At 38.0% G+C, this 20,271-nt stretch overlaps 1 protein-coding gene across 8 annotated transcripts in view; it reads left to right on the top strand.

Moving 5' to 3' along the window:
• Window positions 1-651: 651 nt before the first annotated feature.
• Window positions 652-20,271, top strand: part of TMEM63A (transmembrane protein 63A) — a 48,990-nt gene continuing 29,370 nt past the window's right edge. Inside the window, exons 1-10 of one of the 8 annotated variants that reach the window (XM_087934260.1) lie at window positions 652-840; window positions 3,530-3,721; window positions 4,248-4,321; window positions 6,199-6,253; window positions 7,665-7,702; window positions 9,087-9,229; window positions 13,232-13,283; window positions 15,069-15,177; window positions 17,005-17,075; window positions 19,290-19,370. In XM_087934260.1, coding sequence (XP_087790386.1) covers window positions 3,536-3,721; window positions 4,248-4,321; window positions 6,199-6,253; window positions 7,665-7,702; window positions 9,087-9,229; window positions 13,232-13,283; window positions 15,069-15,177; window positions 17,005-17,075; window positions 19,290-19,370 — 809 coding nt within the window. In that variant the 5' untranslated portion in view covers window positions 652-840; window positions 3,530-3,535. Of the gene's footprint in view, window positions 1,547-1,922; window positions 2,061-3,526; window positions 3,722-4,247; window positions 4,322-6,198; window positions 6,254-7,664; window positions 7,703-9,086; window positions 9,230-13,231; window positions 13,284-15,068; window positions 15,178-17,004; window positions 17,076-19,289; window positions 19,371-20,271 lie in introns of those variants that run through there. The other 7 variants (XM_087934279.1, XM_026695676.2, XM_026695673.2 and 4 more) reach the window with 7 other exon arrangements.

The raw sequence follows: 20,271 nt of genomic DNA, 5'->3' as shown, positions 1-20,271 counted from the left end.
GTTTCTCCAGCCGAGGTGCTTTTTCAAGAGGCAACTGGACTTTCTTGTTTTTCTTTGAAGACATTTATCATCCAACAAGCTGAAGAAGAAAGTCCAGTTGCCCCTTGAAACAGGACCTTTGGGACAACCATGATCTGGGCGACCGAGAATCTCCGTAAACAGGCGATTCTCAACTTCAGTCATTTTAAGCCTTATAGATTTCAACTCCCTCTCGCCTTCGACTGGGGACTTCTGGGGAGTTGATGTCCATGGGTCTTAAAGTAGCCAAGGTTGAGAAGCATTAAACAATTTTTAAATCTAACCAAAGATAGCCAAATAGGAAAGCTGGGAATTTAGAAAAAACCGTGTCCTCCACCTTTGCCCTAGTAAAATCGTCATCTTTCCACTGCCTTTCCCTCGTCCCTAACAGATCGCACCCCGCTGATCTGTGCCCTATTAAAAGAAGCTGTCTGTAACCGGGCTTCTCACGCCGTAACTGAACTCGAATGTCCTAAAATTTTGCTATCCCCTTTGGACGGTTCTAAATATTTTAGGATTCAAAGAGAGCTAACGCCTCCTCCTCTGAAGGCTGCATTCACCTTGAGAAGCATTAATTTTACGGATTAATCTTCCACGTACGTCGGGGGCAGGGAGGGAAGAGAGGAAGAGATTAACCCCCACGTGGCAAGCAGGCTGCACCACTATGGAAACGCCACCCCCCTCGCCTAATCTTAAAGGGAAGAAGGCAGTTCCATCTACTCGGTCCCCGGAACGGCGGCGCATGCGCGGCTTCCCGAGTCTCCTCCGGTTTTCTTTAAGCGCGAAGCGGCTGCGCTGTTCCTATTGGTTTTCCGTAGAACGGTAGGTAGCGGGGCTGGGCTGCTGGTGGGCGAGAAATACTCTCTCGTTCAGGCTCTGGTTGGCCGCTCTGGCCAACCTTGGGAAACGGGAGAGCCAAAGAGTACCCAACAATTAGGAGTACGGGAGGCAAAGCGGAAGCTGAACGTCTTTGAAAAAGCGGAGAGAGAACGTCGAGCAGCTGTTATCGCTTCCGCATCTCTCCGCCGACCAGCTGCTTCGGGAGAAAGGAGCGGACGGAGGGAGCGACTGGCTTCTTCGAGACCTCCCCGCCTCCTTAAGCGACTCCCGTAGTCTTCCCAACCTGCCACCTGTTGTCATTATTTTGTTCCGAAGGGATTTGTCGTGTACCAGTCGCCCTCCTGACTGTCATCTTGCCCTGGTCTAAGGGTTAAGAGCTTAATTGATAGAGTGCTCCCCGATCGGTGCTGCAAAATCCGGATGGCCATTAGATGGCAGCAAAAAAGAAAAGCCTGCCTCTTCTCTGTCGCCTTAATAGTCTGCCGGGTGTTTGCACCTTGCATCTGATAGGACCCTGCAGCTTCCCGTGCTGCTCCCTGTTCTCCAAGTTCAGTTTCCCTGTTCTCCAAGTTCAGTTTTGACAGTTGCTTGAAGTTCAGAAAGGAGAATTACTGATGCAGAAGATCACATCTCTTGAACTTCTGTTTTGTGAAAAATGATACTAAGGAAAGAGAAAGTGCAAAGCAAGGTTAGGCCTCTATTTTATATAGTAAGGGAGAATAACGTTCTATTCAATATTCAGATATTTTATGCAATGATCTTGACTTTTTTTAGTCTGTCCAAATGAGCACAGGCATTACGAAAACTTTAGAAAGTTATCTGTAAATACATACACAGATATACTCTAAGACTGGAAATATTTGCCAATGATTGATGGCAAATGAAAATGACTCCATTCTGCCATCTGCATGAATTTCTGAAATTTGTTTTTGAGAAACAATTTGAAATTTCAGAAAGAAGTATTAAGCTGTTTTATCTCTTATGGAATTGTGATGACTAAATTATTTTGCTTTATGGAGTCTGATTTCCTGATGGAGCAGTTGGAATCTTATGTTTTTATTACAGGAACTGCATTTTCTAATATCACTGAGCTATTTGCCTATCATTTATTTTGGGCAAATAGCCTTGTTCTAGCCTGATTTTATACGCTGTTTCAGAATTCAGTGCATAAATGTCTGGAAGAATAAATGACTGAATTGGAGGTAAATAAATTGTAATTGCACCTGTAAAATTTGGTTATAGGAATTATATTTTGTACAGCTTAGAAATCTTTATTAGTCTATTTTACTGGGCTTATAGACCAATATAATTATAGTGTACATCTGCAATGGTATACATCCCAGCTGGTCTAAAAACAATATACACAAAGCAAATAATATCTGTATTTCTCTATCTTCAACATAATAAAACCAAAAAGGGGAGGACAGGACATTGCACTATCAGAAGAAATAAAATTTTAGCCCCAAAGCCTCCTAAAATGACCATGCTTTAATGGTCCTGACATTCCGTAGGGAAGGTCCCATTTGCCTATCTGCAGGATGCTGTTTTACATGGCAGCAACACGAAGGTTCACTTCTAAGATCCCTGGAGATAATATTCTCTAAATGAAGGGTCACAGAGAGAGCACGCTTAGACAAATTGATAGGATTGTCAAGGGATTGACAAGCTATTGGGAATAAGTCCTCCAGTTATTCTGGTCCTGAACCATGAAAGACTTTAAATGTGACAAACAGGACCTTTCTAATATATCAAAGAGCAAATAGGAAATCAGTGTAGCATTCGAAGCAGTGTATTCTATAACAAAGCCTATCTTTCAAATCTCTGCATTCTGGACCAGATGTAGAGTCTGATTCTCTTCAAGGATAGTCTCACATAAATTATATTGTTGTAATCCAGTCAAATGATGTCAAAGACATAAATGACTGGAAGTAAACACTTCTGTCCCAAGTGGTGCCATACAAAATGGACTTGCATAAAGGGTCCCCTGGCACAGCTGCCCCTGCTTATGAAGCATAATTTTGAAAATTTTAAGTGAACTGCTCTTTTTCTGGAAGTGGTCTTTTATAGCTTTAAAGACAATTTAATACTTGTAGATGGCTGGAAATGAGCAAGTTTCTTCCATTCTTGAGAGACTATGAAAACTGACTACAAATAGGCTAAAGCTATTATGTCAAGATTTTTAGCCCTTCACTTAAATAGATTAGGTAATTACATCACCTAAGTGTCAGAAAATACACTGGATTAAAGGTGTAGGGCTGATTGTATAGCTAAAATAGAGAGAGTCACTTACCTAGTCTGTTTCATCATGAGTATTATATAACTTTGAAATTATTACAAGTAAAATAGATTCTGTACTTGCGCCTTCTTCCAGTCATAATTCATATTAACCCTTATGCAGGAATATTATTAAAATGTTGCCATGCTAAACGATGTTTATTTGAGTCTGCTATATATTTTTCGAAATACTTAATGAAAACTGATACTTTTAAGTATTGCTTAAAGTTAAATAGTTTTTGTTCAAGTTAATCTTGCTTTCCCTCCCTGAACTATATAATATAAGATTTGCTTCAAAATGAGGCAGGCGGCAAATAAATATAATAAAATAAATAAAGCAAAAATAAATAATCTGCAAAAGTGTATTTTTCCTCTATACAATTTCTTTTTCAAGTAGGACAACATGATTCCATTCCTGACTTTTGATGCTGGTCATTCACATCTGGTTCCCTTGTTAAGTAGAAGAAATGATACTGAATCTGCAAATGAGACCTACTGTTACAGTTCTGCACGAGGAACTACTGTACTTCAAGGAGTAACCTTCGGTGGGGTTCCTACTGTCCTGCTGCTTGATGTAATCTGCTTTTTGGTAGGCTTGATTCATTTTTTTGTTGCTAGCTAATATTTTTTTCTTCTACATTGTCAGCTCATGGCAATTTGAAGAGTGAATAAATAGTTTATTTTATTTTGCTGAAATATATATAGCTTTGAAAAGAAGGGCTGCAATATTCCCCTCTTCCTACTCTACTGGAGAACTGTGCTGGAAAGCAATTCCATGCTGATAGCAATTCTATTTCATAATCTTGAATCTGAAAACTTCTGTAGTGTCTGCCAAGCTAAAGATAGCAGCTGTTAGAATTTTTTCTAATGCAATTTAATACTATTATATTGCTATAATATAAATATAATCTATGCAACTATAATATTATGTAAAAAGAGCATTTTTTTAACCTTTAATGCATCTTTATTATCAAATATTAGATTACTTTGTATTGGTGTTCTACTTGATTTTGAAGCTTTTATATTGTCTAAACTAAAAGCAGAAACAAAGTGGAAGAAACGTATAATTCAACATCAATATTGAACCTTCAATTGATCCCCTTTTTATTTTCTAGATGTTGCTGTTGATATTTGTCTTTATTAGAAGAAGATTTTGGGATTATGGTCGCATTGCATTAGTATCAGAAAGGTAAAAAGAAGTTGGTGCTCTCTATCCTAGTGTGTTCTGTAGAACATGATAATACCATGCTTTTTGATTGTGTAGAAATCGATTAGATACCATATTTTGTTTTTAAATATTGAGAATATATCCATGTTTAGTATAACAAATTTATCCCTGCTGAAGTTGTTACTAAAGAATTAAGTTTGTGAGGGAGGAGAGTTTAATATACTCATAATTGGAATTTATTAAAAAATAAATAGGCATCCATATCATTGCATGAACCATGCAGCATTGCCTGCTACTTTAAAAATGTTAATCATTACTGTAGAACATATTTGGCAAGGTAAAGGGCTGAACAGGAAGGGAAGGTCTGCTACCTAGATCCCTTAAGTAACAGTAACAGGAATTTGAGAAATGACAAAGTTAAATAATTTCTGGTCAGGGGTGGGATTCAACCGGTGTTACTACTGTGTTTCTCACATAATAAGCCCGGGCCTTTTTTTTTTTTGACCCCCGAAAAAATGGCTAGGCTGTCTTTTCGGGGGTGACTTAATTCCCTCCCCCTTGCATCCTTGGGTGGGTGGGTGGGCGGCAACAACTTGGATGTTTGGGAGACCTTCGGGTTCGGGCCACTGTTGCTTTCCCTTCCCCAGCCACATGTGGCCAGTCAGGGGTGCTGGCGGGCGCTAACCTCGGTCGTTCTCCCCGCATCGGGCTAAGGGTGGCTGTTTCTGCTGCGAGCAGCTCGGACCCGCTGCGGCTGCTCTGTAGCCGCCCACCTGGCCTTTCTTTGAGGTGGAAGAGCTCGCTGGGCTGAAGGGACCGGCGCGTCAGAGGCGCGCAGTGTAGGGAGGTCGGGGAGGAACTGAAGAGGCCCTGGGAGATTCACCTCCCTACGTGGGGTTGGGCTGCCCTCTCGGGCAGGGGAGGCTTTGTTGTAGTAGGGTGTCGTTTTTAAAATAATTCGCTTTACCTTCGAAAGCAAAGGGAAGGCGGCGACGGGAGCGCCTGAAGCCAAGTGTCTCCTCAGGGCTCTGGTTGCAGGGAGGAGCCCTGACTGGCCGCACGTGGCTTTGCCAAACGCCGCGGCATTGCTCTAACACTGCGGCAGCAAGGGAGAAGGGAAAGCAACGGTGAAAGGTCTCCAGATATGAAGTGCCCCACCAACGCAGGCAGCACCATATCCGGGCATGCAACAAAAGTACTTCCTAATGGCAAGCCCCCCCGCCATTCCCCCCCATTTTGCATGTTTAATATGGGCCTTAATTTGTGGGGAGCGGCTTAATTTGATTTTATGCCAATAAAACATGGTGGGGCTTCCTATTGGTGGAGGCCGTATTGTTGGAGAAACACAGTACCAGTTCGGTGATTACATTTTGCGCAGGCATGCGCGCTTTGCACGTGTGTAAAATCCCTTAAGCTGTGCTGCCCGAGCAGCTGAAAAGCACTGCGTGGATGCGCAGCATTTGAAAAGCCACTTTTTCTCTGCTTTTTCAACCTCAGCTGTGCCGCGCAAAGCAGTTGAGGTTGAAAAAGCAGGAAATAAAGGACAGGTAAGAGCCCGGCCGGGCGGGTGGATGGGTGGGCAGGTGGGCCCAACAGCAGCAAACACAAAACCAGTTTGGTGTCTGCTGCTCTTCAGAGCTACCGGTTCTATAGAGCCATGCAGAACCGGTAGCATCCCACCCCTGTTTCTGGTCCTTTCAGGTACTGTAGTGTGTGTGTGTGTGCCTATTGCTTATTTTTATCCTTTTCTGAGCCTTAACATCTTTTATTATAAATATCTTTTTACTTAAGGTATTTTTATAATTAAATGCCTTTTAAAATAAATACTTGAGGTTTCAACAACTGTTAGTATAAAATTGCATATTGAAATCTGTTGTTTTGTTTTCTACTGAATCTAGGTATTATGAAGTACTTGAGTCCACTTCTGTTCTTGAAGATCCTCAACCTGAAGAGGTCAGTTGGCTATTGGAATTAGCATATGACATTTTGCTATTCATAAAATATTGCCAGTATTTTTAGAAATATTTTAAAATTTAGTATTTTATAGCTCCCATCTTATTCCAATACTTTACAGACTAGTTTGTGGAAATATGGAGACTTTCTTTAAACTTTAATATTTTACAGATAAAGGATCGATGTTGTAAAGAAATGTTACTGTGCAGTTATGTTATAATTTTAAACTAGGTAAATGTAGTACTCACTATTTTAGGAATGACATCCTCAGACTGTTCTGTTTGTTCTTATTGTATATCTTTGAGTGTCTGTTTATCTCCAGGACAAGTGTATACCCATTCCCAAAATGTGAGAGTCACATTTTGCAACAGGATTACTACTAGTAGTTATTTTTATTTTGTTTGTAAAATTTATTGACCACCCATCTTACCATGGAGTAACTCTGGGTAGCCTACAATATTAAAAAGGTAAAATTGAACTCTAACTAAAAGATGGGGAGGGAGAGAGTAGGATGAGAAGGGAGTGAAGTGGGATCTGTTATTAATATATCAGTCACTCCCAATGTGAAACCCCTCCACTGGAGCCTCAAGTTAACTGGCAGAACCAGATCCTTAAGCTTTTGCGGAAGGTCAGGAAGGTTAAAGTTGATCTCGCTCTGGGGGCCAAGATATTCCAAAGGGCAATAGTAATAGCAGAGAAGGCTCTTCTTCTGGACTCCACCAGAATATCCCGGCTAATGGAGCATGCAACATGCCTCCTCTGCTGGCATGGAGGGGGAAGGTAGGGCAATCTCAGTGGGGTGAGGCGATCCCTCAAGTAGCCTGGATGGATGCCATGAAGGGTTTTAAAGGTGATTACCATCACCTTGAATTACATCAAGAAACAAACCTGTAGCCAATGCAATTCACACTCTGTACCAGTTGTCTCTTCTGAATGCTCTTCAAGGATAGCCCCATGTAGGGTGCTTGCAATAGCCCAACTGTAAGAGGACTAGGGCTTGAATGATTGAGCACAGGGACTTGGTGCAGCACAGGCTGTCCTAGATGTGATTGCCACCTGCTCTTTGAGCAGGTCTCGCAAGTCCAGGAGAAGCCACAAGTTTCAAACAGGATCCATCTGAAGTAGCACTACCTTCTCCAGAATTAAAGATGACAAAGTCCCAGATCTTGGGATTCCGAATGCTCAGAGCCATTTAGTCTTACAAGGGTTCAGCGGAAGCCTGTTGTTCTCCCATCCAGGCCTGCACAACCTCCAAGCACTGTGAGAGGCAGCAACAGAATCAGTTGGTTCACCAGGGGTAGAAATATAGAGCTGGATATTGTTAACATACTGCAGATACCTCAACCCGTGGTGATGGGTGATCGCACCCAGAGGTTTCAAGAATAACAGTTCTGTAAATATTTATTTCTAGGGGTTTTGTTCTTGGATGGCTTCTGCCTTTCGCATGCAGTAAGTATGCACTAAAGTTGTGATCTGAATGTTTTGTTTAATATTGTTAAGAAAATAGAAAATTATTTGCATTTTTCTCAATTTCATTCTCCTGTTTGTTGACTATTTTATGCATTAGTGTTGTACATTCAGTAAATAAGAACTGTAATTGTTAAAGAAACCATATTGTCCTTCATACTATCAACCCATAGTTTTGATGTTAATTTTAAAACACTGTATTTTAGAATCAGGTTTTTCTTTTGAAATACGAATCTGCTATGATTCCTCTCAGGTTAGAACATTATAATAATTTTACAAGGGATGAATAATTAATGATCCAGTAATATGCATACACTAAATTACTTGATTAGTATAAAACCTATGTGCAACTTTGGATTTTGTAGCAAGAAGTGCTGTTTTATGGTTAAGTACTTTGGTTAATGTTGTTCTACAGAAATGCAATGTGTATTGAGACCCTTTTGTATTACTGTTCTTAATCAGCTGCAAATTATATGGAAAATTCTGTGATCGGTGTTGCTGCATTTTGCGTTAAGGAAAAACAACCATTAAAATGCTATATTCTAAAATTTGAGTGACATTTCGGTTTAAATAGCATCCAATCAGTTCTCTAAATTTACAGGATTAAGCCTAATTGTTCTATTAGGTAGTTCAGTTTTAAATTGGAATTTTATTTTAATTCAGTATGTAAGACTACTTTAACCTGGAATTAGGTAGTTCAGTTTTAAATTGGAATTTTATTTTAATTCAGTATGTAAGACTACTTTAACCTGGAATAGCATTTTAAGAAGACTTTCATTTACTATGGAATAATAATTGACAAGCTTAATTTAAAAAAAGCAGGAGCAGAATAGGCTCGATTTTTTTTATAGAGATGCACTTTTACTTAATTATTATTTTTTATGTTAATAATAGCATTACTTTGAGACTCTAAAAAGATTTATATTTACAGTGACAACCCTGAAATTTTAAACAAAGATCACTCAGCAATAAAAACCAAAATATTTAAAACTCATGATACATAGGAGAAAAGTCTATTAAAATAACATAGTACTTAGAGCAAAATTAATGGAGGCGGGATCTATTGCGTTCACAGGACAAACCATTCCATAAAATAAATACAGCTGTTGAGAATACTTTGTCTGTCAAACATGCTTCTAAGTAGCTGGGAAACAGAAGGCATGTAAAATAGAAGATTGTTAAAATAAGGGTGTAAGTCATAACTTCAGAAGCAATAATTTGAATAGTACCTAGTGATCATTTTTATGTTTCCATTGTTTTTATAGTATCATTTTATTAGCTATCACAAGATTTTTGGTTTATTCCTATGTAGTAATTTCCTTATGGTTAAGCAACTTGCACTGACTTGTCTTTATTTGCGGTGCAGTGATGATGAGATTTACGAGCAATGTGGGCATGATGCCATTACTTACCTCTCCTTTCAACGCCATCTCATCTGTCTCTTGATCGTGGTCAGCATGTTGTCTTTGTGTATTATACTTCCTGCAAACCTATCAGGTGACTTGCTTGGTAAGAAACCGTTTTTATAATTTGAATTGCACATGTGCAAAACAGAGCAATCTGACTTAACTGTAGCACTTGGAGTGTTCTGTATTGCCTAAAATGCCTTGAAGATTAGCACTATGATTCATATGAGACTAGTGAAATAGCTAATGATGTATGTTTTATCATCAAAATTCCCTAGTCTGTAATTTAATTTGCTAGATTTTAATCTCCTGAAATGATATACAGTTATTTAAGTACAAAGCATGCCTATAGTATATTCTTTATTGAATGATACATTTGTTTTGGTGACATGTTACTTTTCTTCCAAGTTGTGGTTAAAGGCAAGTGGACATGTACATTGACATTCAGTAACTGGAATGTTCTCCTGTATTTCAGAAGTTAGCTGCTTGAAATGCTCAGTTCACCATCATCTGGAAGAACAAAACCTAGACTGTAGGCTAACTATTGATAATTGAAAATAAGTGATTTCTGTCAATTTGTTCATTCCAAATACAGAAACTGTAGTAGACTTTTTATTTTAGAACAATGCTAAAATGGAAAACCTTTGAATTTAGAACAGTTTATATTTAGCTTTTTCAGTATATAGACAGGTATGGAATTAAGGGATGATATTTTCCTGAAATTATTATTCTTGCGATTTTCTAATAGTCCAGGAAACTAAAACTGCCAAAGTTAAAATATATGTTTTTCTTTTTCTGCAATGCATAAGGATTGTCAAGGTTGTAAGAAATCAGTAAGTATAACAGGATAGTATGTTATTAACAATAATATAATGTTTTAGATTGGGTTTTGTGAAATTGTTTTCCCCCCAGTATTTCTGCATACAGTTGCTGAGATAGCATCATAGGAATTGAAATATTTGCAGAATGTTATATTGTAATATGTCTAGGTGGATGGTCAATTTAATTCTTAATGAATAGAGAAAAAAGATTGTCTTTTTATCCACAGTTTCTGCTCCTCAAAGAAAGCTATAAAACTTTAGAGACCTTGTGTTCCATCTATTCCTGATACTTTGAGAACAGAGTGGCAGAATAATGTTGTTTCCAAGTTTCAAAAAGTATTATACAGTTCTTGCAAAATTGTTCAGCTTCAGAATAATTTTCACAATTGTTCAGTCGCCATAGAATTTTGCCGAAGTAAGAAGCACAACACTGACAAAGAGATCCAAATTTATTGCAATGACTGTTAGATACCTGCTTTACAAGAAAGATGGACCCTGAACAATGGAAAAGCAAAGTTTTTTTACTTGAAGTTGGGGGACCACAAAGCAGGAAATCCTAAGGTTTCTGCCAGTTTGGAGAAGCTAGACAGGTCTATGTCTCTGTAATTGGAGTTCTCTTGGTAGGCAAACTGGACCTTTCAGATGGAGAGCAGAGATGGGGAAGTTCATTGTAAGGAAATAGAATGTTGAGCCTGATAAGAAGATGGAAGGCTGGGATTTCTCTAAGTTGCAACAACTTATTTGTTGTTGGGCTATGCTGTGAGCGGATAGAGAGGCTCTTTGGTTTAGATGGGACTGCATGGGAGCTTTTTCTGGGACAGAGAGGGTCAATTTAGTCTGATAAAATTAGGCAAAAAGACATACTGGTTTTGACTTTGGTCATATCCAAAAGAAGGGTGGAGATGGGACAAGAAGGAGGGTAGTCACTATTTAATGTGCTGGGTTTATCTTTTCCGCTACAGCGATATGATTCTTTCCAGTGCCTATAGGGAAGAGCCAGCTGTGTACTCTTTCCAAAGAAAGAACACAGAAATGTAGGGCTAATGACATCTATAAATCTTAAGGGAAAAAAATGGTTAGCAAGAAACTCCCTTCTGTTTAATTCTGTGTTCCCTTCAGCATGAGCTTCCATGATAGTGCTGCTGTTGGAAGAATCCTTAAACTTTAAAGTGCACATATTAATTGCCAGAAGGACAATTTATATAGAGATGATCCACTATATTAGAATTTAGTTCCATTTTGTTTTTTAGATTTTTACTGGTTGTAGAACATTGGCTTAATTTCTGTATTTGTCACTAGCACTTTTCTACTGTTATGTATCAATAATTATGGTTAATAAGTTTCCTTTCCCATTGGGAAGCACTCTATTTGCCTCCTTGAGTCAGCAAAAACTATATTGGCATGACATTTCCTGTCTGCATTGTTTCCTCTATTCTGCCTAGATTGTCTCTATATAAAGTTACTGAATTCACCGATGTCTCTCCAAAATAATGGGTGTCAAAGTTTAGCATGTTTTCAATAACTTATGGCTGCCCTTGCACAGGAGAGAAATAAGGAGAAAATGCTAGTTTAAGGCTGATACTGCTAGGGATGACGTGACTCTGACTTGATCTTGGGCTGAAGATGAGATGAAAGTTAATGTAACAGTCATGTATCAGAAAAAAGTAGGTAGAAATGGATTAAAAAGAAATAACATGCAGAGGAACTAGTATTACTGAAGGAAAGCTGGCATGGATTCTGCGAAGGTTATCCTGCTTTATCAATTTTCTATTTTTTTTACAATGTCAACAGGTATTTGAATGGAAGTTACGCTGTCAGCACAGTATAATTTATTTTAATTTTCTTCAGCTGTTAACAAAATTTCCTTAGAAGTTGGACTAACCTAATGATCATAGGTTAATAGGACCTGTCCTTTTATGAATTACTTACTGGTTAGAGATCAGAAAGGGAAGAACAGCCAGTTTTCTCACTGGAGGGTAGAAAGAAATAGAGTACTTCAGTTATTTGTGCAAGGACCAGTTCTTGAGTCTGATCATAAATGGACATAAACAATGAGCTATCTGAGTGAGTGGATGATACCAAGCCATTCAAAGTATTTTGAACCAAAATAATTTTGAAAATCTTGTGAAATATCATTTTAAGTGGAGTGAAATATCATTTTAAGTAGGGTGTATGAACAGCCAAATAAATGGGAGGTTCAAATTGAGGCATACTGCAACAAAAAAGCCTAAACTTTGTATATATATTGATGGAACAGAATACAATTAGTCCTCAATTTATGATCACAGTTGAGCCCAAAATTCCTGTCGCTAAGCAAGACAGAAATGAGTTTTGCTGCATTTTCCAACATTCTTTGGCTCAGTTGTTAAGTGAATCACTACAGTTGTTAAGTTAGTAACATGGTTGCTAAGTAAGTCTGACCTCCCCATTGACTTTGCTTATCAGAAGGTAACAAAATGTGATCGAATGACCCTGGGACACTGCAATTGTCATAAATATTGTTGTCAAGCATCCAAATTTTGATCAGGTGACCATGGGGATGCTGCAACAGTTGTAAGTGTGAAAAATCCTCATACGCCACTTTTCAGTGCTGTTGTAACTTTGAATGGTCAAAATGAATAGGCAGATTTTGAAAGGCAAATTGCATCGTAAGGATCATTACAAAAGGAATTGAAGGTAGAACTGCTAACATTATAATTCCATTACAGAAATGTAATGAGCAATTGCGTCTGAAGATGATCTATAGTTCTCATCACTTTGTTTAAACAATGCTATAATAGAGCTGAAACAAAATGTAGAAAAGGCCAACCAGTATGCCTGAGAGTTTGAAAGCATTCTTTATGAGTAAAGGCTAGAATGTCTGAATACACTTTGCAGAAAAGGTGACAGGTGAGCATTTTGAGCTGCATAAAACTGAGATTCATTTTTGTCTCTCTCTTTAAAAACACTAGGACTAGGAATCATCTGATGAAGTTAATTGGAAATAGATTTAGAACAAGCTCATAAAAGACAGGTTTATCATGGGCTATTTGTCTCTGTATTGGAGGCCAGGGGGCAAGAGCGAAATAAGGGTCTGTATCCATTTTCTCCTTTTAGATGGGTCCTGTTAGCTACTGTACTGGACTAAGATGACCATTTATTTGATTCAGTGAAGCTATTTTATGTTACGTTTATCTTAAAAAGCAACAGTAATAGTCTAACCAACCTGCTGTATTTGTCTAATATTTAATTATCAGTAAATAAATGAATCAAACATACTTAAAATAATATTTTCTGCCTCTTAGATAAAGATCCATATAGCTTTGGAAGAACTACTATAGCAAACTTACGAATAGGGTAAGTAATCATAAGATGTTTACATCAAATATACACAGAATATTTTCCTTGAACATTCTTTACTTTTCAGTTTGGACAATATTTTTTAATCATATAGTAGAAGAGAATAAGATGTGCTAGACGTGCACTGAAGACAAAAATGTAATAACTACACAATTATCAGTGAATTACCTTTAAGTCCTAGAATGTAACTTAAGTATCATGAAACTTGGGAAATGTAATTCCCAAAGCCTAAGAGTAAAATGGAGACATATTTTCATTCCCTCCCAATAGCTGTTTCTATAGGCTATCTATATAGGAAGAGTGTAGCTAAGTGGGCTACCAGTGGAGGAATACTATTTGAATCTGAGCTGTAGCACTTTTGGAGTAAACTAATGAATCACATATATACAAATAGTTCTTGACTTATGACCATCTCTTATGACTCATCACTCCTTATCAAATCTTTTTACTACCAGTTCAGTGGGTGTGGCTTGGTGGGTGTGGTAGGAGAAGGATAGTGTAAAATCTCCAGTCAGAGGTGGTATTTGCCGGTTTTCTGAACTACTCAAAATTTCCACTACCGGTTCTCCAGAACTGGTCAGAACCTGCTGAATACCACTTCTGCTTATCACCCATCCCCTCCCACTTATGACTGTAACTTTGTCGCTTGTATCCTTACGATTTATATTGACTGTTTCCTAGTATGATTTGATTGCTTATTGTACCCTATGACTATTATTAAATGTTGTACCTTATGATTCTTGACTCTGACGACTGTATCTTTTCTTTCATGTATACTGAGAGCATTTGCACCAAGACAAATTCCTTGTGTGTCCAATTACACTTCGCCAATAAAGAATTCTACTCTACTACCATTCATTCGATTACTGTTCAAAATTGAAAACATGCTGAAAAAATATAGACTTCAACTCATGCCCAAAATTGCAACCATTAAAGCAGCCACACAACCACATGATCAAAATTTGGGTGCTTGGCAGCCTGCCTACACTTAGGAGCATAGGGGCACTGCAACTCAGCCTCCCATCTGCCCCAGTGGTGGGATTCGATTTTTTTTACTACCGGTTCTGTGGGCGTGGCTTGTTGGGCGTGGCAGGGGGAAGGATACTGTAAAATCTCCAGTCAGAGGTGGTATTTGCTGGTTTTCTGAACTACTCAAAATTTCCACTACCGGTTCTCCAGAACTGGTCAGAACCTGCTAAATACCACCTCTGAACCAGACCCACCAGCATGGCATAAAGCTGTCTTCTTCAAAGGCCTTGACTTCAGCCATAGCTCTTCCACCAAAAGTACAGTTGTATAGAGCAGAAAAATTGCATAAATGCGGGGGATGACATGGATGGGAAAAGTTGCGGTGCTCTTATCGTCGTAAGTTGTAGTGAATTGAATGAGCAGCTTAGGCTTCCCAAGTTGTAGCAACTTTGCACTATGCTGATGGGCTGGCTGGCTGGCTGAGTGGTAGTGACCCAGCAATGACCCTGGAGTCATATGTGCAGGTGGGCTGCCATGTGCCTGAATTTTGATTGTGAAGGCAGTGCAACAGCCATAACTTAGGCACTGGTTGTGAATCTATCTTTTCAACAGTGGCATAATTTCAATCAAGAACTACCTGTAGGAGCACTTGCTGAATGTGTCTCAGATGAACAAGGTGAACAACTGAAAAAGTCAGGCAGAGGCATCCTATAAGTAGAAACTCAGGCAAATAAGTGAGGCCATGACAAATGTAATCAATGCAAATATTTTGCTCCAATTATTTCTAATTTTCTGAAATATTCTACTTCACAGGAATGATCTTCTCTGGCTACATACTATTTTTGCTGTGATTTACTTGATTTTGACAGCTCTCTTTATGAAACATCATGTGGGTTCCATCAGATACAAAAAAGAAAGCATAGTAAGTTTCTATGAATTAAAAAAAGCTTAACATTTGGAAGGGTTAAATTAAAACCAGGAAGAGACTGCATTGTGAAAATTGCTTCTTGGCAGATTGTACTTACGTACCTGATTCTTCACTGAGAGTGTAATGGGAGAAGGGGGTTTCCAATATGGGACAAACTTAATTGCCTAATCCATGGTTCGGCTTTGTAGAGTCTTTCAGTAGTATTAATAGAAGGTCTATTCAAATTGAGAATAATGTTTCTTGCTCTCACTTTGATTTTTCCCTGTTAACAAGTTACCTACATTTTCTCTGAGACAACTGTTTCATAAAAATGTTATTTTTAAAACAAAATGTAATTGAAAGTTTGCAAAACTGTATATGTGTGGAGGACAAAGAGGTCACAATCCCCATCCCCATCCCCCTTTTTATTTTGTACTTTTGATGGGGGATTAATTTTAAAGTTACAACATAAACTTGTTGCTAGTTAACAAAACATAAAAATAACCATAATAAAAGTAAGTTTAGATTGAAGACAGTTTGTTGGATTTTATTTGCATATATGTTAGTATGGAATTTTAGAGTATTTATGTTTTTGTATTGAATTATGTAAAGACAAGTGAAAACAAGAGTTCAAGCTGATTCAAAAAAATCTGAATTTTCAAATATTCCAAATTATTCACTGTTATTGCAAATTTATACACAACAGATAGATAGATACATAGATAAGAAATATTTGTAATTTTTTTTTTGTTTAACATGAAGTTTAAAGCTCAGAAATAACTATCTAAAGGCTTAATCACTTGCTTTCAAGCTTTAAATTGTCAAAAAAAAAAAGAAATAAATTGAGTTTTTGTGTTGTTTTTGCTACTGGATATCAGTAATAATCAGTAATGTTATCTCTGTGTTCTCAAGGAACTGTAAAAGCGGGTTCAGAACTGTGGGAGGCTGAAGTGCTTCTGAAAAAGAAATTTTTTTTTTTGCATTCATAGTAGCTTATTATGTGTGTCCCTCCAAAGAACTTTGGGTAGAGTTAGATTCAGATCTGGTCTGCTTAGAAGGAATACTACTTTGAATTACTGATCTCTAGGATCCATATTAGCTTACATAGATATAACATGCAATGAAATCTAATAAATATCCCTGGTGGTAACAATTTAAAAACTAAAGCTAAATTTAATGTAAATTTATAAATGTGTCTAGGTTAGAAAGAGAACTGAATTGAAGTTGGTCACAGAATCATATAAAGAAGGGGTTTGGAGCAGGGGTGGGATTCAAATTTTTTAAGAACTGGTTCTGTGGGCGTGGCTTAGTTGGTGGGCGTGGCTTGGTGATTATGTTATTGGCTGGGTGTGGCCAACTCAACCTCACTCACATTGAGGCATGCATCTCCTCGCCTGGCCTCTCATGACTGTGGGGATGCTGCAACAGTCGGAAGTGTGAAAAATGGTCATAAGTCACTTTTTTCAGTGCCATTGTAACTTTGGTCACTCCACACAAGCAAAGTACCAGCAAAGGAGGGGAAAAAACTCCAGAGACATTCCTGAGACAGGAAGTCTAGTCCTGCCACGAATGTAATAAGGATTAATGGAGAGGCAATTTCTGTAAGCAACACCAGAATGTTTCCTTCCTGCCTTCCTTACAGGATTAGGCCAGTAATTTCTTCTAACAACCAGTTCTCCAAACTGATTAGAATGTTAACCGGTTCTAGAGAATAGGTGTGAACCTGTAGAATCCCACCCCTGGTTTGGACGGACTTTGGAGATGATCTAGCCCTTCAGTTTTCCTTTCAGTCTTTCTCTCTGGTCAGTTCATTGAGAAACCCTTGTTTTTTTTAATACGTAGGTAAAACGCACATTGTTCATAACCGGTCTCCCCCAAAATGCCAGTGCAACAACCATTGAAAATCACTTCAAGTAAGTTTTTTTTAAATAAAAACCTAAATTTCTCTTTTTATAAAAAGATTTGCAAATGTACGTTTTCTTAGTTGCAATAGTTCAGTCAGGTATATTGAGAAGTGAGTACTGTAATTCTTCTATTTTCCTTGAAGATATGCTAGTAACTGGATTAGTCCCCCTCTGTGGGCAACAGGCAGGTGCAATCCATGGGAAGGATCAGCTTACGTATCCCAGACAGGACCTCTGTGACATTGGTTCAGAAAATCAATACATAGCTCTGTGCAGCTGTGTGCTTACTTTAAAAGTAATGTCTGCTTTTAGTCAGAAATAGAGTTGTACACATGGAAATAGGGAGGTAATTATCTTTTTTAAACCCCCCTCTCACTCATGAGATTACTTACATTACTAAAAACTTTTAGTAGACTATATCACTGTATTCTGATCGGAACCCTGTGCCCTAAAATTCTCACAACTTATTTTCTATATTTCATATAGACAGAAGGTCCAGGGTGAAGTGGATTAATCTGGCTGAAAGGAAAGCATTTGATTTACTGATATATTAATTCTCAAAGGCATTTGGGAAGATGTTCACTATGCCAGCAATTAGTATTCTGGTTATAGTTCTCATTCCCATACTACACCTTCTCCAATATCAACAAAACATAAAATCCTACATTACTTGCCAAGAACAAGCCCATTCAACTCTTGGCAGTAAAATAATATCTCATTGACCATATCACATCATGATTCCATCCTCCTGAAGCACATACAGGAAACAGGCCCAATATAATCTCTGTTAGGAAGATCTTCCATGGAACACCTAGATGCAAAGAAGGCTTTGATATTGTACATTGAAAATGGATACATATAAGAAAAATAAAAAAACAATAGGACAGCAACGGTAGGCAGGTGGTTCGCTTATGCGCGCTCCCTACAGCCCTCTTAGGAAGGGGGTGAGGTCAATAGTAGACAGTCTAAGGTTAAAGTTTTGGGGGTTTGGGGAAGAAACCACAGTCAGGTAGAGTATTCCAGACATTGACCACTCTGTTGCTGAAGTCATATTTCCTGCAATCAAGTTTGGTGTGGTTTACCTTGAGTTTGTATCTATCGTGTGCTCTTGTATTGTTATGGTTGAAGCTGAAGTATTCATTGACAGGTAGGACATTGCAATGTATAATTTTATATACTATACTTAGATTGGATTCGTAGGCAGCATAGTTCTAGGTTTTCTAGGTCTAGAATTTCAAGTCTGGTGGCATAAGATATTCTGCAACAAGTGGAGGAGTGGAGAACTCTTCTTGTGAAATATTTCTGGACTTTCTCAACTGTGTTAATATCAGCTACATAAGGCGGGTTCCAGACTGATGAGCTGTATTCAAGTATTGGTCTAGCAAATGTTTTGTATGCTCTCGTTAGTAGTGTGATATTACCAGAGAAAAAACTACATAGGATTAGGTTAACAACTCTTAATGCCTTCTTGGCTATGTAGCTACAGTGGACTCTAGCACTTAGATCATTAGAGATGAGAACTTCAAGGTCCTTGACAGAGTTTGGATCATCAACAAGGTCTTGACTATTCAGCTTGTATTTTATTTTCTGATTTTTTTTGCCAATATGTAAGACAGAGCATTTATTTGTTGAGATTTGAAGTTGCCATTTGTTTGACCATTCTGATACATAGTCGAGGTCTTTTTGAAGGGTAAATACTCAGTATACATAAAAGAAAAGATACATTCGTCAAGAATCATAAGGTACAACACTTTATGATAATCATAGGGTACAATAAGCAATCAAATCATACTAGAAACAGTCAATATAAATCATAAGGATACAAGCGACAAAGTTACAAAGTTACTGGTATGATTTGAAATCTTGGAAAATGTAGTACAGTGCAGATGGAAGACATTGGTTTGGAAAATGCTGCCCTAGGAAATCAATCCTTAAATCTCACCCTTAGTAATATAATCCATAGCATAATTAGAGCCAAATACCATCATTGCAATTTCTGGAGTGCATTGTCCTCCCATTTACTATTTCTGCCAGCAAGTATGGTTTCACAGAGCTAGCAGTAGTAGCAGATGATAGTAAATTTATTCTGAAATATGTCAGATTCGATCCTATTCAGAATGGCCTTGAGGTTGAACTATTGATTATGTACTATAAACTTTTGACACTTTGCTTCTCCTCCTGTAACTAATCTGTGATAACTTAGCTGTTTTTTTCCTTTTGCAGAGAGGCATATCCAACTTGCATTGTGCAGGAGGTGCAGTTATGTTACGATGTAGCCAAACTCACATACCTGTCCGATGAAAGGTACCTGTAGTATGGAGAAAGCATCTTAGTTTTTGTATAAAATATGTTAACTACAATAAGCTTTCTGTGTTATTGTCATAAATAATGGTTGTCTGCCACCAGTCAACTCGTGAGGCATGAGCTGTAAAACTTATTAAATACTATACATGAGCAAGAATAGAGAACAGATTGGGAGAGTGTCATAGTAATACTCACAAAAGAGTGACTTCATTTGTTAAATGTCTGATTCTCTCAATGAAATAATTCATACATTTTCTGTTGAATCAATTTGACTCTTGTTCTGAAAAGTTCTAAGGAAGTGCACCTATTGGGGAAGCTGCATTGTGTGTACTGAATTTATTTAGATGCAGGATGGCCTGATCCGTTAAGGAGTTTTGTGAATAAAACTGGGTAATTTCTTTCTCATCTTAGCACATTTATTTGAAGGGTTTATATTCTGCTTGATGACTAAGGTGCAATACAATATGCTTCAAAAGTAACAAAAACAAGCAAATTATTTGAGAAAGTCAACATTTGTAGACTTCATCCCAAGTTTATGATGTCTACTGCTTTGCTTGCAGATCTCTGAGGAAATGGTGTAGCACTAGGCAGATGCTCCTCTTAGATATTTCAAAGGGCAGAATTTCCTCATCCAAGCTGCTAGGACTGATTCAAACGTGGCTCTGGGTGGCAGATGCAGTGGAAATGGGGATGAAAGAAAGATGTTTACAGTTTTCAGTTGCACCAAATGCCACTTTGGATTCTTGGAAGGCAATCACTTTGGTCTAGAAATGGCTGATGGAACAATTAGATTTTTCATTGAGATGCTGTTATTAACAGTATGTCTGAGACAATAATATAAAGAATGCCATAGGATGGAACCTTTTGTGAGGTCTAGAGCAAAATGTCAATTTCACACCCC

This window comes from Pseudonaja textilis, chromosome 1, assembly GCF_049901715.1.
Source record: "Pseudonaja textilis isolate UNSWEBS1 chromosome 1, rPseTex1.2, whole genome shotgun sequence".
NCBI lineage: Eukaryota > Metazoa > Chordata > Lepidosauria > Squamata > Elapidae > Pseudonaja > Pseudonaja textilis.
The sequence above is the reverse complement of the archived record's forward strand: the minus strand, read 5'-3'. Positions and strand labels throughout refer to the sequence as shown.